Below are 26,876 nucleotides of genomic sequence, written 5' to 3'. Positions count from 1 at the left end.
TGACTCAATATTTAACCCGGGCCTTCTGTTACTTTATAATTAAAAGGCAAGAGGTTTTTTTAACAGGTTTTATGCTTAAATTGTAATTAATTGCTATATGAAACAATGTGAATTAACTCCACCAATTTGTAATTCAGTGCCCCTAGGGCCCCTAGTTTTTACTGAGTAGCATGACAACATCCTAATTTTATTTTTACCACTGCAGAAGAAGCGTGAAAATTATTTAAAACACACGTTAAACATGAAACGTAACTAGATATTGTGAGCTTACACAGTCATTTATTTGTGTTGTAGGTTCAGCGAAAATGCTAGGACACAACAGGGAAGAACACATATATACACATCCTAATGACTTAAACATAACTGCCTTTCCATTTAGCAATGCTACCAAAAGTAGTTACCTTACAGATGGAATGCTTGTTTTCAAATTTATCAGTCATAAAGTTTAATGGGTAAAACCTGGATAAACATATTCTAAATCCCTAATTAAATTTAACCGAAAGAATGCAGGCCTCCTTCAATAACCCTTAAGGCCTTTTAGGGCTTGGGGATTTTTCCCCTTTAGCAGAACATTCTGACAGCATTAGGAAGTACTGCTCAGTGACAGGTGAACATCCATTTCCAGAATCAGACCTTTTTTAGGCTGTAAAAGGATACACTATTTTGTGTGAGTGTTGATTTTATTTAGGAAATGGAGAGGAGTCGATCTGAGATTTGCTCATTTTTAGGTTGGGGGATTCTGTTGTTTTGAGGTTTTTTTGTTCTGTTTTCACTTTTGCTGTTTGTTCATTTCATTATATTTACCATATTACATGTTTATTGACCATGTGTTTTGGTCTAAATCATTGTATTAATCAGAAAAGAAATATGCCCCCATTGCAGAGCAATTGAGCAACAATATATTAACGACTAAGATTATTAAAGTAAGCTATCTAAATTATACTGGCAAAAAGCAGATAACAAAAAGTTGCAAAGTGTAGTTATAAGAAGGCTTAAAAATAACAACTGAATAAGACAGTTGCTTACTTTTTCAGATTTTAGAGTGAGCTACGATATGTCCAGACTACATGCTACACAAGAAGATGCAAAGACTCCACACAACTTCTAAAGACAGAAATCAGCTTAATTGTTTAGATTTCTAAATATATTAAGAGAATGGTACAACATCAGCTATGGAAAGTGATTGTCACTTTTTAATTTTTGGTCACACAGTATTTAAAACTTTTAAGAGCAAATGTGCTATCTGGTCATTATATTAACTCTTTAATTGTGACTTCGCCCATCCTCTAAGTGGCAGATGACTTATTTTAACCTAATCCTCATTAATTGCTGCCCCAATGTATACTCGATAATGGCTTCATTACACAAATAGGTGAAGAAATAAAATCGAAACAGAAAAGAAAATACTAAAATGAAGTGACTAATACTAGTATTGGATATAAGCTTTTCTGTGTTTTGTTCAAACGTCAGAATTATCTGTTTTCCCCAGGAAATTGCAAGTATTTCACTTTTAACTTTTATAACAATGGAACAGTGCATAAGTATGTATAGTTGCCAGAAATTTAAGTTCTTTAGTGTGTTTTAATGGCAAAAAACATAGCACTGCATAATCAAAGACACACGACAGCACATCAGGGTTTTGGAATCTTGGATTATGCAATATGAAACTGCTCATGTTAGCACCATCTCCATAATACAGAAAACTGAAAATATCTTTTGAAAAAGCAAGAAGAGAAGGCTAAGAAGTGATCTCCTCCTGAAGTGTATTTATAACCACTGCCCCGCAAAGGAACGGGGTTACCGATCATCCTGTCTCCCTATGATGTACCAATACGGGATCTTGATGTGCCAGTACATCAACTTGTCAGAAGCGGCTAGAGCAGCACTAAATAGCAGCGCAGAGAGGAAGTCTTCAATGACATTACAGTGCTGAGCATACATAGAAGTTCATATCAGTATGCCGCTGCTGAAGAACCATCACTTTAGCTGCTAACCACGTTTGTTGTGTTTTTAGATGGGAATGCAGTGAGATAAACTGAACCACTACAAAAGCAACACTCTCTTATATTCACTCCTCGTATAGAACAGGGCAGAATAACAACAGTTGTGTCGCCTGCCCATTGGTGTGAGGAACTGAAGCCTCATTTGGAAACCCTCCATTGTGCCAAATTCACACTCTTGTCATGAATTTCAATGAGATTTAAAGATCTGCTTATTCCTGGTTTTCTGCCTTATCTCCCACCATGTTTCCCACTCTGCACCATTTCAATGCAGCAAATCCATTAGGCCCATTCGTTGCGGAGACCTTTGACTCCATGGACTGCTCTTTCTAAATGGATCAGATTTACCTTCTGTATTAAATCCATGACTCTATCAATAACTGCTTTATCTCCATAGAATCCCTTTTAATAGCTGAAAATCCAAATTTAACTTTTCTCTCCTTACATTGTAAAGTCTCTCTATCTTAGTGTGTGCTTATTACATTAGCACAGCCAGTCTTCTCCAAAACCAACTTAGAGATTTCTTCCATTGAACTGTTCAAATCTGCATCTTCTCCACTTGCTTCTGATGATATTCGTCCTCAGCCCTTTGTGCTGAAAAGTTGGAGCTAATGAGATGATCTTTACATCATCATGCTCTAACTCAAGCTAGTATCTAGCTGGAGTTAGTCAAAACATTTAATTATATGTGAAGACTTTTAAAATAAAGGGAAAACTTTTGGGTCAAGCTCTCAAAAACAATGATAGAAGAAACTCATTTGCCATGACTATTTTTCAAGATACCTTTCTATACATTTCATTAATTCATTGAGTGACTACTAAGCTAAAGTAAAATTAGCTTGTGATTATCAGCTGAATACAAAAGCAGCTGACAAAAAACATGAGCAAATTTCCAACTTTTCCTAACTTCTGGGTACTTGACTTCATTAAACATGTTTTTCATTTAACCATTTAATGTGTCCTTTAATTTAAAAATTAAGTTTCATTTAACATGTTTTTCAAGGACACAAAAATGTCCCTGGATCTCCAGTATCTTTAAATTCTGTAATTAGGGACTATTAAACCCCTCTCATTTATTAGCTGGATTTTAAAACTTATCTTATTACTATTATAGTAATATCTATAGTAACAGAAATCTGTCCTGCCACACAAGCCCTAGTCTTGCTGCAATGTGTGGTTAAGGAGACCATGAGCCATTCTCTCTTCTCTCCTTTATCAGGGGCTGGAGGATAGCCTCTCCACATCCAGCACTTTCACAGCAGGCATCAAACTCCAGAGCCGTACAGCAAAGCCTGTGGTTAGCTTCAATTTCCTTTGCCAGCTCTCAAATATTTCTAATGTGGTGTCCACTGTTTCTCCTGTAGGAGACAGAACCTCTCTCAAGGCCTTTTCTGTTCAGAAATTATTTTGTAGGCAGTCAGAATTTTCCTAAGGATTGTAAATAGAGGAGCATGATACGTTATAACATAAAACCATGATTAGATAACATCAGGATTTCCTAGAACAAAGTAAATGAATTTACATCACCCAAGTGCTTTGACCTGCTAAATGCTGAATAGATAGATATACAATAGATATAAAGACTTATCACAAAACACTGGTGGTGGACGAGGAAGGGAAGCATTTGACACAGACCACTACAGGCCAGCTGAATGTCATCATAGACACTATCACAACCCAGCAAACAAACATGTACTCATCTTCCTGTTCCACTAGTGATACGCACAGAAAATTAGTAATTATCTGTGTGCCAAAGGTGTAACCTGTTGCTGTCAATTGAAAACATAGACATATTCTTCAATTATTTGCTGTATTGTACTAATTATATAGCAGAATTATAGGAACCTTTCATTAACCTCTCAACAAGTACATGTATTTTAAAAGAATTATAGTCACAATGAGAACCATCTGTAGACCAACTCCGCAAGGTTGAACACCAGTGGCATTCATTCCTTAAATCTCATATTGTTTTGCCAGACAACAAAAAACAGATCTTATGTAGCAATTTCAAAGCCATATGCAACTCAAATTCTGCGCGACCTACAGACTATTTTATTGTGGTCAGCTGATGATTTAGACTATGGTTGCTATAGGATCTTCCTTAGCAAGACCTGGATGTTCACGAGGGCTAAATGTGCCAGCCGATCTGGGCTTGCAACCATCCATTCCAGACCAAGTACTCGCCCAAGTGCTTTGTGCACCAGGGAGAAGCCACTGGCAGGTTTTGTATCTGGGCACACCACCAAAATAAGAATAAAGCTCAACATTTGAAGACAGAGGCTGCAAAGAGCCGCAGCCCAACATGCACCATGAAGGAACCGAGAAGACATACACAGGAAGCATTTCCCCCCATCTTTGGCCAAAAGAAAAGACAGCTCTGAAGTCTTCCAACTCAATATCTAAACCGTGTAAAAATCAAAATTGTAATAGTCTCTGTGCAATTAAATTAATATTCAACCAATGTCATGCTCAAATAAAACAATTTAAAATTATGCTTAATCAGACTTAATTTTTAGATGTTACGGACAATCCAAGCAAAGCAAAACAAAAACATCTTGAAAGTGGTAACGTTCTGTGTTATTAAAGTTATCTCCCCTACAGTTCAGAAGAGACACAGGTAGGAGACAGAACATTTTTGCATCTAAAACAAAAGCAAAGAGAAGTTCTGACCTCAGAAAGCAGGCCAGTTGGCACTGAGATTGCTTGCTCATTCCAACGGCTAGCTGAGATACCAAAGCAGATATAAGGAAACCTAACATTAACTATCATTTAGAATAGTATTTTATTGATCAATTTATTATTTTGATGATACAGCTATTATTTTATAGTCAAAATCTATGCTTTGTTAGAACATAGTATGTTTTCATTTTACGATTGCTGAGCATACAAAGTAAATGGAAAAATATATGTCAAAAAAGGAAGTGAAGTTTTGGTTTAGGTTTTCATTTTTTTCTTTTCCACAGGTAGTAAAACCAAGTAAAGTTGTGCTGCCAACAGTCCCGCTGTCTACCTGCCACTGAAGGCAAGTTTGTAAATCCCAGGAGAGGCTAAATTTCCCACCAAGCTGCAGACTCGTAAGGAGCTGGCAACATCAAATGCCAGAGCCAGGCCAGAAGTCCCTTTCAATTTATTTTTTTGAGAGTACTGATGAAAAGATAGCCCACAACAATGGGGACAAATCATACTGTCACAACTACCCAAAAAGCAACAGAATCAAGAGTCAAATGAGATCAAAAATGGTTAATATACATGACTGTACCTTGGTCTATCATTTGGAAGATATAATTTATCAGTGCAAGCAGTGCAGCTTGTCTACAATATTTAGGGCTAAACCCAGATGGATTCAGTCAAGGAAATCTGAGGATTCTAGATGCCACCACAGTCGCCTTGGGCACAAGCTTCCTTATAGCTTTCCCTAAAAAACAAAGAAATTCAAGACAAAAAAAAATGGTGAAAACTCTCCTCATCTAAGGATAATTTTTCAAGCAGGAACAAAAATGTTGACCCTACAAGAAAGCAAGCACCTTGTTCTCCCAATCACTTTCAGTAGCAGAAAATTACCTCCTCAATGGACACTCCCAGACTTACAAGAGTGTAAGTCACAAGCTGCAGCCCAGATCTTTCTAGCTCCCATATTCACTTCCATCAGTGTAATTAGCTGAGACTCAAGAGAATTTCCTCTCTCATACTCCTAACCCCAAAGAAGTAGGTACTATTTTTAGAATTACTGGGGAGACGCTGATAGTTCAGTCCTGATTTAAGTCATTGAAATAATTCCTTGAAGATTCCTTAGTGTGAAAGCCATTGTACAGCTGTTGAAGGGATTCAACTCAGATTAATCAGTTTACCCTCCATCAAGAACAGTTCAACAGAATGCTTGTTGAAGCAAGGTTTTAAGAAGCATTAACTGCTTTAGTCAATAAAATTTCAAATGAGCCCCAGAAAATCAGTCTACAGGATCTAGAGAACAGGTGCTCTTTTCCCTTTTAAAGGGAGGATCTTCCTAATGAAAAATGAAAAAGTGATAAGGAAAAAAAAAAAAATCACACAAGCATAAAATAAAATGCTCTATTTCAGAGAAATAAACTGTATTTCTGTCATCAGAACATAAGGAGAGGAAGCCAAGGAACGCATTTTATATTAATATTGGTATTCAAAGCAGAGCAGCCCAAACTATCAACTCCTCATCCCAGGTCTGTATAGTATCAAAAAGAGAAAAACCTCATGGATCTGTGTGGAAATATATTCTCCATCTTAATTTGTATCTTTCACTTTTCTTCAAAAGCCTTTCTTTTCTAGAAGATACACTGGAAAGCAAATACATACAAGAACTGAATAGGAAAAAAAAAATCTATTATAGAAGCCAGGATGATTTCAATGCTTATTTACCCATGCTTATATTTAAATTTGCAGAGCTTTGAAATTCAGAAAGATGAAGCGCTGTATCAAAGCAGTCCTTTTTATGAAGGCATTTGTTATTATGTGAATCTAGTCCAGACAGCAGCAATCCATTCAAGTTAGTTACTCAGGTGTGTATCTGCATGCATCCTACTCATGAGAGAGTTTTCTTTCTACTTATATTTGCACTATTAAAAGGAGCACTTTTAATAAATGGTGAACCTGAATCGAGCCCACAGTATTCTTTTGGTGGAAATGGGGCAAGATCTCTGGGTATGTAGACCCATCATATCTCTATCATAATTTCCAAAAGAAGCGGAGCTACTACACTTACACCAGCAGGGGACTTGAAAAGATTCAGTATAAGCAAAGAACTATCGGTATGTTTATGCAACATGTGAAAGGTAAATAAAGTGACACGTAGCAAGCCATGTCTTTGAACAACAGATCAGAGCAGAGAGTAATTTATATATAACCAACTTTAAATACACTTCCCACCCCTTACATTGCCCTTTCCTTAAAAAGGCAAAGCTCTGCTAAATGAAATCCCGGTTCCTTATGATTTGCCTTACAAGCTGGGTGGCAAGCAGAGATAGGCACTTATTAGTCAAGGGCAATTTCTAAGTGAAGTCATATAGGAATATACATGTACTTTAGTTGTGATACTGAAAACTACTAAAATTGATATCTTGTATAGATGTTGTTGCAAAAGTACTGAAGTGCAAGGGCCACTGCAGAAAATACTTTCAAGAGCTTAAATATTCTTGTCTACTTTCTGGCTTAAGAATTTTAGATGCTCAACACTTTTTAAATTATATGATCAATGATTGTGGTGCTTGGATAAAGAATAAATTAATTTATCTCTAGATCATCTGTGCCACCACTGAAATACCTCATCTAAGCATTTATTTGCAGCAGACAACTATACAAGGACGCTGCATATTTCTGTCATTTCACTAGGCGTCATTTGTTGAGGTTTTTCACTTCTACGTTTCAAACCATCATCCGTTAATAAACTTACTATATCCCTGTCACCAAGTGAAAACCCAGACCAAAGATAGTAATTGTCAGTTAAATACTGGCAATGTGCTTATGAGCACTTCCATTTCATAATCACCTTCAGAATGATTTCCACAGTATTATTAATACCTGTGATGGTTACAAATTAGCATTACTTTTCATAAGTGCCCTCTATATGTTTTGAATGCAAGCCACCAAAAAGCTATGTCCAAGAAGAAAAACTTTCACTCTCTGCTCTCCCTTCTTTATTTACAAATTTATTTCTAAATCAAGTTAAGAACCAATATAAAATATCCCACATTTATTATAGCACAGAACTATCTGCCATACTCTAATGACTATAATGCCACAATGACTGCTAGTCATTTGTACACATCTTGTAACTTATTGTATAGCTCTTAAAAATAAGTTAAAGAAAACTAATAAATGATGAAAAGCTCATCTAATAATAAAAAGCTCATCTGAAAACATCTGAAGATAAAATATCAGTGAACTGTGCCATTAAAATTGCCTTTGTAGAAAGAGGACATGTTTAAAAACTCTATCACCTGGATGTATGTTTTTTATGTTCTCAGACATCCAGTGGCAACCAACAAATGGGAAACACCACCTACATTAAATTTGGCTATCAAAAACCATACACGCTAAAAAAAAAAGTCTTGATCCATCCAGATTTTTCTAGGCTTTTCATTTCACTGAAGAATGTGGGAGTTTGTCCCATGAGTATATGTTTAAAGCATAGATTTGACATAAATAAAAATTAATAATTGACCTAAAAAGACTTTAGCCTGTTTAGCTAAACAGTCAATGGGGAGCTCTCCGTGTTCCACTTATTAGGATGCAGGAATCACAGTGTAATAAATTAAGACTTACTACTTAAGAGTTTTACTCTTCCTGTGAGTTTACTGTGACAAGTTGTCTTTGGTCTGCTTTGGGGTGTTTTTTTTGGTACTATCTTGGAAGGCGGATTTTTCATTCTGTTTCATGAGCTGATCCACATCTTCCTCTTGATGTCTTGCAAAGTCATGTACTGCATGCTTAGAAACCTGTATTTCCTGAACATCGCAGATGCTTTACTATTCTGGTGGCATGTACACAGCATGCTGACATTTACCTGGAAGTCTAGTGACAACAAGGAATTCAGACACTGAAATGGAGCTATTACAGAGGTAGAAAAAAGTTCATGCTCTGTACCAGCATCATTTAAAGCCTTTCCAAGATTCAGCTTCATCATTCAGTTACTATTCTTAGTCCAACTCTTGATGTAGTAGATGGTTTTGCTCATACTCAATGACAACAGATATCATTATTCACTGCCAGCATTTTAGTCCACAGTGGGACACTATTACCTGCATACAGAAAAATAAGGGATACCACATGAGGCTCCAGGAAAGAAAATGAAAGCTCTCGTGACATTTCTGGAAGTAATAAGCAAAGGCTTCTTCAGTAGATCCTGCTATCCACTGGGAAAGGATGGTATTGCACAGAGCACACAGCCAAAAAGCATTCCTCACGTAAATCTTTACTTTTTTTGTCTAGTTATTTCTAAATATGTATTTTCACATACTTATTGTTATCAGTTGCACTGTCTAGATTTTGATGGCCTTTTGGTATGTAGCACTGTCTTTACCAGTGTGATTTCTAGTGATTTCTAAATTGAAATTTAAAAGTTTCATTTGTGGTAGCTGTTTTGCACAAAAGAAGCAGTATGTTCTATTGTTTTGCTGATACAGTTGCAGACAAGGTGGGGAGGGGAACAACCTTGCCTTCAAGGAGACAAGGGCTTCTTAAAACCTGCAGAAGACTCACAAAAGTCCATCCTCCCTTTATGGATAATTCATCTATCAGAATATATCTCTCTCTAAATACCTTGTCTTTCTTTTGTCCTTGCATCATTGCAGTTACATATCAGCACCATTATGATTTTAAAGTCCTTCTACATTATCCACCTGTCTTCCAGAATTTTCTGATTAGCCAAATAGCAACACTAAAATTGAGTAGACAAGCAGCAGAGTCCAGTAATCTTCCACTAGCAAATAATATCCTGTCAGAAATATACTACCATTTAGTAACACGAAAAAAACCCCAAACAATAAAAACATGGCCACAGAATAAAAATACCTGATAATTTTTTATCTGGAAACTACTGAGGCCTTTGGGGTGATAAAACAACATAGAGAAATTAGTCCAGTGATTCAATTTTTATTATCATCCTGAAAAAGGACTACTGGTATTACCATCATTGCTAGCATTTAGTTACACATTAGAATATATACCATAAACACAGACTGTGGTAAATATTTTCTTTAAACTCAAATTCTGCTCTATAGATTTTCAAGCCAACAATAGCTGCTCTTTTGATTACAGCTCTAGCCTGTGTGACCGATTTCTTATTCTGGTCTGAATCACCACAAAAGCAAGCCGATTGGTTAAAAAAAAAAAAGCTGACTACCATAGCAACTGGCTCGCAGCCTTGCTAACGTGCAGGGAGAATTTTTCACTTGAACAAGAGCTACAAGTGAAAACACTAGGCCAAAAGCTGACCTGGTGTAACATCAACAGCACAACAGAACCACAAAAGTTGATTAACCCCTCCCCAATCTCGTCCCCATAATACCTTTTGGGCAGCAGCAAATCTTCGGGTTCTTTTACCATAGAGTACAGGGAACAAGGAAAAATGCATGCTATGGTATTGATTCTGTATATATATCTAGACACTGCAGACTCTGCACCAAAACATACAGGAATAAATTTTGAAAAATCAAGTCACAGAAGCGGAACAATAATAGAGCTTGATCTTATTCAATAATCTTATCACTCCATAATTAAAAGGATTAAAAGTTTCTAAAGAAACATCCCCAATTATACTTAACTATACATTGTCCAAGTTTGTGACTACTTTTAGGAACACATCAAAGTAGCCAAAATATTGATAATAAAGACAATCACTTAATGACAGTACCCTCATCAGGTGTATAAGGAACACACTTGAAGCAGCATATTGCTCTGGAACAACAGTAAGAGTTTGCGTTGGGTTTGTGTGGCAAGATTTTGGTGGTGGAGGGGCTGCTGTGGTGGCCTCTATGAGAAGAGACCAAGAGCTGCCCCCATGTCAGACAGAGTCAGTTCCAGCTGGCTCCAAGATAGACACACTGGTGGCCAAAGCTGAGCCCCATCAGCAACACTGGTGGCACTTCTGTGATAATGTATTTAAGAAAGGTTAACAAAGCTGCGACACAGCAGCTGTAAGAGAGGAGCGGGAAAACATGAGAGAAAGAGCCCTGCAGACACCAAGGTCAGTGAAGAAGGAGGTGCTCCAGGCACTGGAGCAGAAATTCCCTTGCAGCCCATGGAGACGACCATGGCGACGCAGGTTGTCCTCCTGCAGCCCAAGGAGGACCACAGTGGAGCAGATATCAACCCTGCAGCCCATTGAGAATCACACATCAGAGCAAGTGGAGGTGCCCTGAAGGAAGCTGCAGCCCATGGAGACCCCACAGTGGAGCAGTTTCCTGGCAGGAGCCATGTTCCATGGAGAGAAGCCCACACAGGAATAGGTTTTCTGGCAAGAACTGTGGCTTGTGGGGGACCCACGCTGGAGCAGTAAGTTCCTGATGGACTGTACCCCGGGGAAAGGATCCATACTGGAACAGTTCTTGAACAACTGTAGCCCATAAGAAGGACCCACATTGGAAAAATTCGTGAAGGACTGTATCCCCTCAGTTGGACCCATGCTGGAGTAGGGGAAGAGCATGAGAAGGAGCAGCAGAGACAAAGTGTTATGGACTGACCGTAACCCTCATTCCCCATCCCTCTGCACTGTTCTGGGGTGGCAGGAGGTGGCAGAAAGGTCAGGAAGGACGGAGCGAAGTTGAGTTTGGGAAGAAAGGGGGTGAGGGGAATGTGGGTTTAGTTTGGCTTCTTTTTGTCACTAGCATACTACATTTTTAATTAGCAGTAAATTAAGCTTTCTGAAGTGTTTTTCCTGTGACAGTAATTGATGAGTGATGTCCTTCTCCTATCCTTTCATCTTATTTTCTTCTCCTGCCCTGCTGAGGAGGGGGAGTGACAGAGCAGCTTGCTGGGCACCTTGCAGCCAGCCAAGGTAACCCCACCACAGAGTTCTTTCATGCGAGGAAAGCTGAAATCTCTCCCAGGCAACTGAAGCTATGATGTCTTTGCTTTGAAGCAGATGTGCCCATCTGTCCTAGGTCAGCTATAATCGGTTTTCAGTGCATTGCACAGTGAAGAATTGCAGTCCTGTCTCTTCTCCACCATGTTTGGGGTAGCTTGTGCTCTGGACACTCTGTTCCACTGCATAAGGACCTTCACTGAATTTGGCTTTGTAGGCCAGGAGAAAAAAGTCAGCTCTGTTCTTTGTGCATTATTTAAGAGGCATTCAAAACCTGCTATGAAGCAACATCAAGTCAAAAAAAAACAAACAGGTACAACCCCCGCAGTACAACTGCCTTAACTGCTTTAATATTAGGGCTCATTTTTAAACTAAAAAAAGTCTGTGTTAAGTACATAACTCCACAGTATCAGATTCATTTACTTGATCTCTATAAGCATCATTCCTGAGCTTTCACTGGGATTAAGGAGTGCTATAAGCCACCCACACCTATGAAAATCCAAACACTTTTTGCAGGTAAAGTGAAGGGAAGAGCTTCACTTTAGGTTCCTGAATCTGAAAATAGTGGCCTGATTTTCTATTAATGAAGCAATGAACTATGGGGTAATATTTTTGTTTTTGTTTTGTTTTGTTTTTAAACTGACAAAAAACGGCCACAAAATTCTCAAGGCCTTTTGACCCTCAAATTCATGCAGTCTCACAGGGAGTTTATAATCCCAGGAAACGCTTCCATCAGAGACCACAGACCTTGAATCAATAAAACATACTTTGTTTTTTGAAGGTGATTTCATCATACTGGTAAATTGCTTGACATGTTCTACTCATGTTGCTGAAAATGCGCACGTTTCTGTTTTGGTTTAGGTCTCTGATATATCATAATTCAGACATCAAATCAGCCTGATTGTAACCATATATTGTGCTTAATATGTACGTATCTCAGTGTCTGTATCTATAATACAGAGGGTGTATACAGACTTTGTTATATGCCAAGAACTATGTACCCATCTCAGAAAGTATGCCTATTTGCTTTATTTTAAAGTCCCATTTTTATTTAAATCACATTCTATAAAACTGCAAAAGTCCCTAGTTTGGTTCCATAAACAGCCTATACTTGTCATTTTGGTATCCCTAATAGAAGTAAGAAAAGCAGGACAAAGAGAATCCAAGAAACTTAGCAAAGCTACATTCAAAGCTTTAGTCGCCCTTGATTTTAAAACACATGAGTTTCCAACACTTCTGTCACTCATCAGATAGGAATGCTTGATGGGCTGATCATAACAGAGAGCTAGCTCTTTGTTTTGTTTATAAGGGATGAAGCAAGGAATTTTTTTTACTCAAGCTGCTATCCAGCAATTCACACAGAGAGCACATCACCTGTTTTCTGAAAAATGTGAAATGGTACTCTGTGGTTAGTATTACTCATGCAAGCACACTTTGTCCAAAAAAGCACAATACATATATGTACCTCAGAGATACTGACATGCTGCTGTAAATACATGATCAGTTCTTGTACCAGTAATTCTATCTAACTTATATCAATGACAATTTATTCTATTTCCTAAAAATAGTAAAATTGCTCTGAAGAACTTACGATCTTAAGTCAAAATCCAAAAAGAAAGAGAGCAGGACAAGCCAGAAATATGGTTACCCATTCTCCATACTTAAACACACACACACTCACTCTTGCCTATATAAATTAGAAAAATGTAGATCAAGGACAGTAACTTATTATAACAACAAAGGTCAGACTCAAGGAGGGTTGAGATACAGAATTGTCTTTGACCTTAGCTTTGCAAGAATTTTTCCATGCTCAAAGTGGCATGAAAGGAATTACAAAGGTGCAGTACTGCAGCAGAAATTCAATGACTGAAGGACACAATAGTAAGGCCAGAAAACTAGCGCTTGAGATAGACAGGCATTACTTGAGCATAAATACTTATATCGTTCTTGTCATAAAATTTATTATGACAAAATAATTGTTTAATAGACAGTATTATCAGGAATTTTAAATGTAACTTGAACCACTAGGTTTTTTTGTCTTGAAAAAAAAAATGTAAACTGTTTAAGGATACATATCTGCATCTTAGTCAAACTGATGAGTGCCTGGAAGCAGCTCATTAATAAGAAGGAAACTCAGTGGGTAAGACAGTAAAAACTGTCCCTCCTAGTACATAATACTGCCGATACAGATAGGACCCAGGAAAACTATTACAAAAGTATTAAACACAAAAGGGGCATCTTAGCACAATCACAGGATACTCAGGAAAAAACCCAACCTGCCTGGTTACAATCCAGTCACAGGAAAACATCTAAACCATCAAATAGATGTGCAGCACACCAAGTCTTTGTTATTATAGCATTCCAATATAGAACCTCATTCTTTCCCATAAATTCAAAAGTGAGCTGACCTAGGCAGTTCAAGGTGTTCTGCAAACTAGATAAAGGTGTTTGATTAGTTAATCAAGTTGTGTTAAACCAGGAATTTATAACAGATGGATCTGCCCGAAAACTCTGTCAAAGGTCCTTTGCATTATATGCAAAGAACAGCGTCCCTGTAGAAGTAAGTAACATTACCTTCTCTGAGAAGCTGTTCAACCCATTATGAAGATGATAAACCACAGGAATAGAGTTAGCTAATTTGCCCGAGGACACCTGTAGAATAGGTAGCTAAACAAGAACTCTTAATTTTAGGTCAGTGAAAAGTCTCCATCTACACATGGGTCACTAGTATAGAAGACTGAGACAGTGCCATTTCATGCTGTTTTCTGCAGTCCAGTTAAAAAACACAAACAGTGTGTGCAATACAGTTAGGCAGCAGGTAAGAGACAGAAAAAGGAGAAACAAAGAAAGACAAAAAAGGCTACATGCCTTTGCTTTTATTGTAAGTTATTTAGTGTTTGCACCATCTTTGGGACATCCCAGACTCTGAATAACAACATTTAGAATGTGCAGTATCTAGGTGTGCCACTTCCTCTAGGACGCATTTGTTTTCAATAACTTTTATTGACTGCTTGTAAAGTGACATAATACAATCAATGAACTGTAGACATCTTTATCACATTTGCTTTTTGTGGTTTCCGAGATCCATTGTCACAAGGGCTTCCTGTAACCAGCCATCTGGGATGAAAGCAAAAATAAGTCATAGGCAACCTTACCTCCAAGTCCATCTCCAGAATCAACCTCATAGATGCTCTCCCCATCCATGTTGTCTTTAGGATGCAGCAGAAAGCAAGATCTTCTTCAAGTGACTTGCTCAGGCTCCAGAAGGAAGCTGAATCCACCCACTCTGCAGCCAGCAAGTGATATCTTTCAAAGAAAAACATAGAAACAAAGCCATTGATCCACTTCTGCTGTACAACAGAGAGGTAATTTAATTTATCCCTTATATTCACGTTGTGAACAGCAACACAGACTGAAAGCATACAGATCATGTGGGTTCGCTTTCTTAAGAATACTCTTACGGTCACTTTAAGTTTAGGTAGAGAGAGTATCTCAGTTTAGCAATGGACTTGATTTGCAGATGAGTGTAAAGAAGAAAAGTGTAAAGATGGGTGTGGACAGAAGAACAAACCCACCTCTTGGCTTATTTAAGAGAAAGACAATAGGGAGAAAAATTTCTTTTCCCTATACTGAGCCTGAATAGCTAGTTGTTTTTCTATAACTCTGCTCCAACGTAGCTAGTTTTTACCACCTCCTTCTCTTTTTTAATAAAAGAGAAATAAATCTCAAGGAATTAAAAAAAGTACTAATGAGTCAGCAAACATCCACACATCAATGCCTTTGAGAGGCAAAAAAAGACAAAAAGCAATCAGAACAGCATGGAGTTACTAGAATAGCTTTGCAGCAAGCAGAGAACTATCATGTATCAGATGCTCGTGATCCAGACAGCAAAGCAAGGATGAGCTCCCTCACTCATCCCCCCATGTAAGATTTGCAATCTGATTATTTTTAAAACAAAGGAAAACAGAAACTAAAAGCCATCCGAAAAGATGTGGCTTCTCTCTGCCACAAATGAACTCGGACAGGCCAAGAACATAAAACGCAATGAGAATGATGATTAAGTACGTGAATGATGTGATATATAACACGTAGTTCAGGTACCATTAATAACTTAGAGCTAGTCATGGAGCAATGTATTAGCTGTCTCCTTGCCAGTTCCAAATGAGCAAATAACAATTAAGTTTTATTTGCAAGTCTGTGGCCTTCTCTTTTGCTTTTCCATGTCATCAGGATTGCATTCAAATTTTCCCATGCCAGTGCATTTCATCAAGAGGGTGGAAAAGGCAAAAAAGTTCTGTATTAACATGACCTGCCCTGTATGTTTTGTTCAACTCCCTTCTTCAACTTTCTATCAACAAGAAAGCAATAAATATTAAACAAATCTGTATTCAGACATCAAGTAAAAGAAAATCAATAGTTCAAGTACTATGTCATTTTGTTGATAAAAAGAAGGGCATACCTAGAAGCTTCACACCAGATGACTTCTACTTCTTCAACTTCTTCAAGCATCTCTCTCAGCATCTGCAAGTTTTGTCGATTTTCCGCTGGTTGAGCCAGTGTGGGTGTATGCCATGTAACAACAGAGCATGCATGGCACTGCAAAACACTGAGCAGACTTTCCATGGCGTGAAAATAGTAGTAGAGCCATCTTACACTGCTGATGCCTCTTCTTGAATCACTGATGTGAGTTTAAGGTGTTCTTCTAAAATCAGCGTTCGTGTTTTTCAGAAGGTATGCTACTGCAATTTGCAAAAGACTGAAGACTGAGAAAGGACCCATGATAATGCTGATTTATAGTGATGAAGTATCCATTGCAAAAATTTTAGTTTGGTTAAAAAAGAAATCTATACACTTTATTTTAAAAATATGAAAATACTTACCAAATAAATAACTGGAATACAGCCGTTATAGTATCAACTTCTGGCTGCATATTCACACCTGAAATATGTATGTTCCAAATGCTGCTTTAGGATACTCACAAGAACATTAATAATTGTAGTTCTTGTTTATAAAAGCAAATGCCATCAAGCAATGAACATTGGATTCCCATGATCAAAAAAGCTCTACTGTAGATGTCACAGGATTTAGTACTCTTCTTACTGGATAAATGGCTCAGATGAGCAAATAACCATAACTTGAGAAATTCAACCATGCCCTTTCAGATGAAAGAACTTTTCTTGCAAGTTTCCTTTTGGAAAGGTCTTCTTATCCTGCTCAGATATCCTCATTGACAACCCTGGGTTTTATGATGATCACTACAGTCCTCCTGCATGTGTTGGTGTTTGTATAAAGTAACTGTTGACCAAAGGACATTGTGCAAAGCCTAAAAACTAAACATTGCATTTTTATTCAGGCTTTATGCCTACGTATCTGGAGAAAAAATAACCTGTGCCCAGCATACATACCTATTTCTATGTCTGCTTAGACACAGGTGTTACACAACTTAATGTGCTCATCCATCTGTAAACAAAAATGTGTCCCTGATGGATGAATGAAAAATCCATAGAGTCTCATTTTGCCTTTTACTAATGAACTAAATGAAGTTTGTGTGCCTTTATCAAAATCTCTAAGTGTAGAAAGTAGTAAATATCAAGACGTTCAATGCCTATGATGAGTCGATTACTAAAATTAGATATCAGTATTGTGAAATACTAGCATTTCAGTTCAAGGTTACTGAGACATTAAGTGGAACCAAAATATTCATTGCCTAGTTAGAAAATTGCTATTATTATTCTTACAAAAAACTGAGATTAAAAGAAGAGAAACAGAAGAAAACCTGTTTTTAAATCATTTATTATTTTACATCTATTCCTTCTGAAACAAATTGTTCTTTATCACATGCTTGCTGTCTCTTCCCACTTGGCATCTGTACAAATGTTGCTTTTTAAGAGCATTTCACTCACAGCTGAACCTTTTTTGGGGGGCAGGGGATGGTGGTGGATACAAAACCCCCTATTGTTCTGTTCCCTGGATATGAAAACTTTTTAATCAAAAATTGAAAGCAAAATGATACCGCAGTACTGAAGTCTAGAGCTACTCAAAGATAATCACAGCAATGGAGTAACCACAGAAGTGGAATGCTTAGTGCAGAACTGCTTCATGCTTGGCTATGTTGGCCGTGAGTTTACCCCTTCTACGAGGGAGAGAAAAACCTGAAATGTTTAAAGCTAGCCTTATCACAAAGGAAAAATTCCACAGCAGAGAAGCAGCGAACAATGAGGTATGACTAAAGCTGTTTTAAAACAGATAGGACACACTAATGAATTTGATACTTCTTAAATTACAGAGCACTTCAAACCTACAGTACCAGGACTCCTTTGGTCACATAGTTTCATTTTCTGGCAGCCTTTGCTTCTTACTCATCCAAATCCTTTCCCTTGCTAATACCATACAGTAGGTCCCATCTTCTACCATCACACCAGAGTAAAGCCACCTGGGACCAAACCATCTTTTGCTGCTGGCATCTGGGCCTTGATGAAAATGCTATCATAAGAAAAAAAGCAATGAACATGTTTCCTTAAGTTTTGTAATCTTAAGTCTTTGTCAGTTATTGGGGAAGTTGTTTCTGATGTTGAGGTAACAATACATGGAAGGAGTCCTGGGAAGAGTCTCAGCAAGACTGGCTGTTCACAACTTCTGCCTTAGTGTAGTTCGCAGAACCATCCATGTCAGAGCAAGGCAGTGGGTGGCAGGAAGATGATGTCAAGAATGTATAACCAGATACTACTTGCATGATTTAATCCCCCCTCCCCAAGCAATTAAAGAAGCCTCACTGCTGATTTAACAGACGGCAAGGAGTTATATTCCTGTCATGGTTTAACCCCAGTCAACAGATAGGACCACGCAGCCACTCACTCACTCCCCCCAGGTTGGGATTGAGGAGAGAATTGGAAGAGTAAAAGTGAGAAAACTCACGGGTTGCGATAAAGACAGTTTAATAAGTAGAGCAAAAGCCATGCACGGAAGCAAAGCAAAACAAGGAATTCATTCACTGCTTCCCATGGGCAGGCAGGTGTTCAGCCATCTCCAGGAAAGCAGAGCTCCATCACACATAATGGTTACTTGGGAAGACAACCACCATCACTCCGAACGTTCCCCCTTTCCTTCTTGTTCCCCCAGCTTTATATACTGAGCATGATGTCACATGGTATGGAATATCTCCCCTGTCAGTCGGGGTCAGCTGTCCTGGCTGTATCCCCTCCCAGCATCTCGTGCCCTCCCAGCCTACTCACTGGTGGGACGGTATAAGAAGCAGAAAGGGCCTTGACTGCTTAGCAAGAACTCAAAACATCACTATTTTACCAACACTATTTCCATCTCAAATGCAAAACATAGCACTGTACCAGCTGCTAGTAAGAAAGTCAACTTAATCCCAGCCGAAACCACAACAATTGCCAAGGAGATGCGCAGACAGGAGAGCGATAGATGAATTCCTGTTATCGCTTGCCTTCTTCAGACCAGTGCCTGACCCCAAGCACTGTACAGTGAGGTGCACAGAACCCGCATATGCTATCCTTGTACTTGCCGCGCAGTCCCACAACAAACTGGAAGAATCCCCACCCACAGACACAGTGCTGATCTCTGGTCTTTTTGACCTGCCTGAGTCCGACAAAGCCCAATCAAATGTAAATGACTGTGGTCCCTTGATCTTTCTGAAATGATCTGGTTAACCGCCCGGCTGAAGATACTGGATTTTGGGGAATTAATCCCCACTAAAGTAACAGAATACTGCCACTGGAGCATACGTACACTATGAAAACAACATTTGAAAAAGCACAAATTGTGTCACAAAAATCAAAATATGATAAGAATATTTATATTTACACACTCCAAACTTTCAGGCAACTTTACAAGTTTAATTCTCCAATTAAAGTCAGAATGATCATAGAGTTTGCTAGATTTTGCATCAAGTGCCAGATGCAAACATGCAAACATGCCAGAATTAAAATGCAAAGGGAAGACCGAAGTCATCACAGTAGCACTTCTCTGCTGACTCAAAGACCCCAGCAGTCCTAAACACATATTGTAGATGCACTTTTTCAAAGAGCATATTTTACAATAGATTCCTACATAAGCCCAAACTTCTAGGCTGCAGCTAGACAGACCTTCCCCAGATGTACACTACTGACTTCTGTCTGTAAACCTCAGAGGGTCTTTTCAGGTAGTTTATATAAGAAATTGTTCATCTCCTTTTACCTCCGTCCATTCTTTTCTCTCTTTGGAGTACACTTCAGAGGGCACAAATGGCAAGACTGCTTCCCTCTCCCTGCTCACCAGCCTTTTTTTTTCTGTTTGTTGGAAACACCATTTTTCAGTGTTTTGCACTGGGTGTCATTGGAGAATGGTTTCATGTGAAAACGAACTGGGCATAACAATTAGGTGACGTCAGAGACTGACTTTGGAGCTTTTAGGAACACACCTGATGTCAAGGAGGATCCAGAAGTAGACCACCACCAGATTTCTAGGACTATTATGTTCTTATATCAACCTCATCACAGGAGCAGAATAAAACTGATTGGTAATTCTTCCATCTAGTTTGTCTGTCTTAGGGCAGGGTGTGGAGAAAAGAAAAAAAATCTGAAGACTTGTACTACACATCAATACAGGGGAGGCCGGTGCCTGTTCTACTTCTGAAAAGGTTCTGTTCCTCGAAGTTTGTTGTCAGGTGGATCTACAATGAACCACCAGTGATACAGCTGTACTAGTTCCGTGCCTCTGCAGGCAGCCAACCTCACGCAAGGAGTCCTGCTCAACTAGTTATTTTTTCTTTCTCTTCATGTCCCTCATTTGTCATAGGAATTTATTCAAAGTTAATGAATCAGTCCAAGATTCTTCATACATATTTAAGTGCTTTTCAAAAAAGAAATCTACATTTTGGAAATGGCTGGAAAACTTGTATTCAGTCAGGCATAACCATGCTTGAGTTAGTCCTGCAGTAATACCCTAACAAGAAGCTTTCTTGACTACCAGACTTGATAATCACAATTCCTTGCTAACAAGGCTTTCAGTGAGACTGTTTTATTATTCAGAAAAAGTCTGAGTTTAATAGATTAACCTCATTTCGCCACAAAGCTGCATTTTTTTTTTGAGATGTCTCCATATGGAAATCTCAAGGAAGTCAAAAGGAAGTTCATTATGGACATAGGCATTTTAAACTGACAAAAAAATCAGTTTTCAATACCTCAAAATAAGCTCCAACTCAAGATTTTGCAAAATAAGATGAAGTGCTAACAAAATGCTGGGAACAGCCACGAAAGGAGAACCATATATTCTAATCCTGCAAAATACTGTTCAGGGAGGGGATAAGAATCAGTACCAACAGATGAATTTCCACAACTCCATTCCTTCAAAACATCCATCTGAATTGGAAAGAGGAATGATTTCAAAGTCCGAGGTACTTCGTTGCTGCACGTGTTTTCTTTTCTTAACAAAGTTTATATTTTCAAATAACTGCATACCTGTTTTACCTGCCAAACTGTTTTACCACTCTGATCACAAACAGCACTTTGCTTTCCAATCGCTTTTCTTTACATACATGTTGTGACCACTGTGAAGAAAGTTATTTCGTGCACTAGTGTGCAACAGGGTTGGCCATTCAGCCTCTATTTTAGTATAAGTGTACCACAAAACATTTGACACACTAGTCTCGTCCTTGTGGGCCAGTGCTATGAGGTACAGCGTGAACTGTGCACTGCAAACTAAGAATTCCCATCAAGCAAACACAATGCTCTCTGTTATCCTAGAAAAATAATTTTGCAATTTGGTTCCTCTGCTAATAGCAGAAACAGTAACCCTGATGCGTGCAGGAACAGTAGAGGCCAAGCTAGTGTTTGTAAAGCCACCTGATGATGTTGATTATGACCTGAAAACATATTATGGTTTCCGCTCAAGGCATACTAATTTAAAAACGGAGGGCAGGGGCAAGGTATTATATCAGAAATATTTTCTCTAAAGATGTGTCTAAGCAGCCAATTTCTGTAACTTGAAATTTATTATATAGTCACTAGGAATCTGTGTATTACAGCAAAAACTCATGAAAGAGTTATACATCTTTGACATTTACACAAATTGATTGCTGCACACAGTGTAGCTCTATCATTACCAACACAAAGCACACCTTAAAAAAAAAAAACAAACTAAACAAAACCCCACAACCCACAAAGAACACCTTAAAAACACCCCCGAAACATACCTCCTTGATTTCAGTGAATTTTCAGTTTACAGTCTAAGTACTCCAGTTTAACAAGATGTGTTTCTCACATTAGAGACAAAGCCAACAAAGTAGCAGATTTTTCTATTTCTAGTACAACTGTTTATTTCCAAAGGAGTGAAACTATATTCCATTTTGAAACCCACATTCTTATTGTAATTAGCAGTGACTAGGAGCATATAGCAAAACCAAGGAACTAATCAACATATTGATCAAAACACGATTTGCCCAAAACTGTACAGAAAATCCGATTTAACAAAAATAAGGGAGATATAAAGGAATAACAAAAAAAAGAACAATTGAAATAAAAAAAAAACCTTTAGTATCAGCATGGTTTAACTTAGAAGCTTGCAGCATTTGCTTTCCTTAGGTTTCAGCTGGAGGCTTAAATTAAGCATGCGATACATACTTAAGAGAATTTTCTCATTTGCTTTAACGTTAATTTTCAAGACAATGTTGAAAAGCTGAATTTATGCCCAGCTGTAGTTTTTATAACCAACCAAGAGAAATTTAGTTTGTATGCTAGAGCAACTGTGGAAATCAATTCTTAATCTATGACCTTGCTTACCACAGCTTGAAGCCTTGCAATAAATAAATGCCTTGAGCCACAAATAAGAAACATTTGGTGAATCAAAGAGACAAATAACACAAATCTATATGTGTATATAGAGCATTAGAAAGGTCATATAAAATACAATATTGGCTCTTTTCTTGCTCTAACTTAATAATGTTTGAAAGGCGGGACACAGTAATTGGCAACATTAATACCCAGGTGGTGAACAGTCACGAGTACCTATTTTCTTTTCAAATGACAATGTTCATCCTTTTAAAGGACTTCTTGTAGCCTGCCTGTTTTGTTACTATGGACAATGCTACAATGCTTAGAAATACAGAATTTCTGAAAAAAATATCTATTTTCTTTGTCCTGGCATACGCAAAGTCTTTCTCTAATGCACATCTAAGCTTCCTTGTGAAATTGCTCAGTGTTTCATCACTAAGAACAGGAAAAAAATGACAGAGCTCATGTGTTAACCTGCACTCAATCACTACCAGCCTTCTTTCTTGCCAAATCTCTCAAATCCTCTCCCTATATGTTATTACTTATTTCTCACAGGAGTATAAGCTAAAACAAAAAAGCATCTATAGTAAGGTCTCATTATTAATAGTTTACAATTATAATTCACAGAACATTCCTGTAAACAAGTCTGTACCTCTTTAAAAACACACCTTCCGTTCTTGATGTATTTGATTGACCATAGATTTTAAAATTGAATAGGACAAAATACCACTAGTTCAGCTAATTTCCCTCTCTTAATTGTCTCCTTCCTGTTACACTGGAATTCAAGTGTGACTGACTCATTTTTAGATTAGCATGGCATTATTAGTTTACACAGCAGGTGACCAAAGTAACTGATGGAAAGGTTTCCCTTACTTTAACCCTAAATAAAGGATGTAATCTAATACGAAATGAAAGAATTTGGAGATTCATCATCACCCTTGAATTGGAATTTTACATAGAAACCAAATCAGAAGAAACTTGCTTTAAATATAATGAAATTTTTAGTCAAAGTAGATAATTAGGTCCTTTTTAATGTTCCATTTTCACAAGACACTATAACATGTTGTGATCAGTTCTCAAACAGTGAAATTTTTTGCCATTAATATAAATAGAAAAGATCAAGAACCAAATTGAAATGCCCTTTTCAGTTCTTAATAGTACCACACCTGCAGCATCCAAAGGAACATATTTGAGCTTTTGTGGCTTTCAGGCATTAATGTCAGATGCCAGCACTCCCTGTACTGGATGGAGAAAGACACTGTACCTCCTGGTATGGGACAGAATTTGGGAAAATTCTCAGAATACCTGACCAAGCAGTCAGTATAGCGGCTAAATGTGTGTACACAATTTGAAAGACAGCATACACTTCTCTTATTGTAACATCAACTTCCTTTTTTTATATGAAGTGATGCTTTTCACTGAAAGAACAATGATCAGAAGAGCAGCTTAATCCAGCTACTGAAAGACAGGGGCAACATTTTGGGTTTACAGTCTGTGGAGCAGGGGAAAGTATGGTAAAAGAAAAAGGTTGAAGGAGCCAGAGATCAGTCACAGTCCATTTCATCTATATTTCAGCTACTTTTAACTTCTTCCTTACTGGAAGTCTTTAAGTAATAAGCCACTTATTTTGGAACCAGAACTGTCATCTCATTTAGGGAAGGAAGATTAATTAGTCCACAAGCATTCTGCTTCTTGGGAGCACCAAATGGTTTTATCAGCAGTACTGATAAAACCAAAAATGCCATCAGAGGAAAAGACTTAAACAGAAATTCCTTGTCTCATCCTATTTAGTCCTACCTATAAGCATAGGCATACCCAACTAATATCCACAAAACAACTCAGGAGACGTCTGAATTTCTCGTCTCCAGAGAAGCATTGCCTTTTGTCCTCAATATATGGCTTTATTCCAGACTAAGGGTGACTTCTGTGGAAATGATGCCAAGTACTTATTGGTCAGAACTGATGTCTGGAAATAGAGAAGAAACTATCAAATTGCAGATGCACACAAGGTTTCCGTACTGAAAAATAAGCTGTGCTTGAATCTACCCCAGAACAGACTAATCCTACCAACAGCTAAAGCAGAGCAGGAGGAAGTCTGATTTCACGCATGCTTTTCCATAGCTCAAGAGCAGGAATTTTAGCTTGGCAATAACCTGTGTTTTACGCCTAGCTGGAGAGAAGAACTCACATTCCAAATCAAAGCCCTTCAGGTAATAGCAGTATTTTACGGGTATAAAAGCATACGCAGTTCCCAAATTTCCAAAGATTTTGTGATGGCATTAACCAGACCTCTCCGCAGCTGTTTGTGGGAATGGACAGGAATTCGCACGGCAGTTGCAGAAGTGGGGAAACCTGCACAGCAAGCCTTCCTGAGAGGCGGTCGTCTGCACAGTCTGGAGTAGCCCTCGCTAACTTTGAGACCATCTCCTCAGCACTAAGCATCGGTTAATACTGACTCCCTACCCAACTCCACCTGCTATGTCCTATCTCGCATTTTAAATTAGTTTTCATGTTACAGTCGTAAAGGCAGTTTGTTCTAACTGCAGGAGAGTTGCTCGGTGTATTAATTTGGGTTAGAGAAACTACTTCCCCACCAACAAAACAAGAAATTTACAGTACATCGTGCAGCTGATTATAGCCAATGACCCTTACAAAACGATTTAAGATTCAGTATTAGTGAAACAAAGCAGTGTACTCACTGATGGCTTTGTATCAGCATAAATGACTAATTACTTTAATCAGGAAGCTCAAAAGATAACGAACTTGATTTATTATAAATACAGGGGCTTGCCCTCTTATAAAAATTACTTGCTCTGCAGTTCAGGACACATATTGATTTATGGCACTACTTGTAATTCTCTTATTTTTTATTTTAACATTTAATAATAGGTGAAAAATGAATTAAAAGTAAACCAGAGCAAGACACATTCCCAATGTAATTGTACTAAATTCCACAGCAATACTCATACATTGTCTATATCCTAATATTTCACTAATAGTAAAGATAAGAAACTGTTTTGGAAAACATGCAGAGCCATGTTTTGGCCAAGATTACCGAAAGAATGAATATTCTTGCCTTTCTCATACGTGACTGTTCATTATTTAGCGATACCTGACATCTGTTGCTGAGATCAGCTAAACGCAATTCGAATCCAGTTTATCTATCTCTAACAGAGTCATAAAAAACCTCTGAAGGCAGATTATGAATCAATTAGGGCATAGGATTCCATCAGAGAGAGAGAGACCGAATCTGCCTGGTGTCTGGTAGTGGACAAGTAAGTAACTTAACATCTTTGCTGCAAAGCCACTTTGGAAAGTACTTTGCTCTCTCCTGACCCTTGCACCACCAGTCCTCTACCTCACCTAAGGGCTGTTTACGGAAAGATAGAGCACTTATTAAGGCATGTCAGGTCCCCATGACGAGCTTTATAGATTTACTGCACTACATTCAAACTATACAATATAGTTACTGATTTTTACAGTACATATCTTTTAAATAAACACAAAACCCATCCATGTCTAACCTACTTACACTAATACTAAATTGTTTACAACTCTCATCCACCTGAAGTCCTCTAAGTTTGTCCAAACAAGATGACTGCCAAGGATTCCCTCTTTCTATGTATTTATGCTGCAGATTTTTGAGGAACCCTCAGATGCATTTCTATCTATTTTGCTGCATAGGTGAAAGAAAAACCAGCATGCCAGAAATCAGAAAAAACATTTTTCATAGTTCACTGGTAACCAGCAAAGTTCCCTAGCTTATCTTAAGTTTTTGGGGTTAACTGCTGGAGCCCCAGGGTGCCCAAGGAGACTGTCACACAACTGTGTGAGTATGAGTACAATTAATTGCTCAGTCAGTTATAATAGTGGTAATGATTATTGCTGCATCGGTATGTGCAGAAAACAGTGATTAAGAGCAACATAAGAATATTTTCAACACAAAGAATGTTTTCATAGGAAGATCTGCTTGATCTAACTTCAACTCTGAGCTCAGCTAAAACAAATTGTATTCCTCAGGGCACTGCAACAAATGGATTATCATCAAATAAAGACGCTTGGCAGCCAGGTTCATATTACAGCTGCTTCTTGTGCTGACCAGCACAGTCACCGTGACCCCATGTTCCCCCTGTTTTAATATATCCTCACATTGTCTCTTGTCTCATACTTAACACTGACATTCCTCCAGGCAGAGACCACCTCCTTCTTGTGTGTTTACAGAACGATCTGTGCCTAGTGACTCTTAGTGTATAAACAATAGTATAAATAACAAGGAAGATATAAATCTGATCATGATTTAGGGCAGAGAGTTGAACAACATAATTAAATCCCCACATTATCAAAGTCAATGGAAATTTCTATTTTGAGGCTAGGGTTTTTCCTGTTGTATCGTCACGGTTGGTATCTTCTTGGTACAAATCTTCTTTCACATAGAAAACTTTTTCTTAGTCACTCATCAGTTCTGACACCTTGCAGTTACTACCACAGCCACACAAAATGAGAGTAAGAGTAGTATTTCCACTGGCACTTTTGTCAAATAATCTCTTTCTATCAAGC

At 38.0% G+C, this 26,876-nt stretch overlaps 1 protein-coding gene across 1 annotated transcript in view; it reads right to left on the bottom strand.

Moving 5' to 3' along the window:
- The window catches only part of PPP2R2C (protein phosphatase 2 regulatory subunit Bgamma), a gene marked incomplete at its 5' end in the record, with an annotated part of 196,135 nt that overhangs the window by 81,768 nt on the left and 87,491 nt on the right, over positions 1-26,876 (bottom strand). Inside the window, 3 exon segments of the mRNA XM_082482560.1 lie at positions 14,706-14,756; positions 14,759-14,818; positions 14,821-14,856. Coding sequence (XP_082338686.1) covers positions 14,706-14,756; positions 14,759-14,818; positions 14,821-14,856 — 147 coding nt within the window.

This window comes from Vanellus vanellus (assembly GCF_965231255.1).
Source record: "Vanellus vanellus genome assembly, chromosome: 4".
Classification (NCBI taxonomy): Eukaryota; Metazoa; Chordata; class Aves; order Charadriiformes; family Charadriidae; genus Vanellus; species Vanellus vanellus.
Note: the sequence above shows the minus strand (reverse complement) of the source record. Positions and strands in the feature narration are given on the sequence as shown.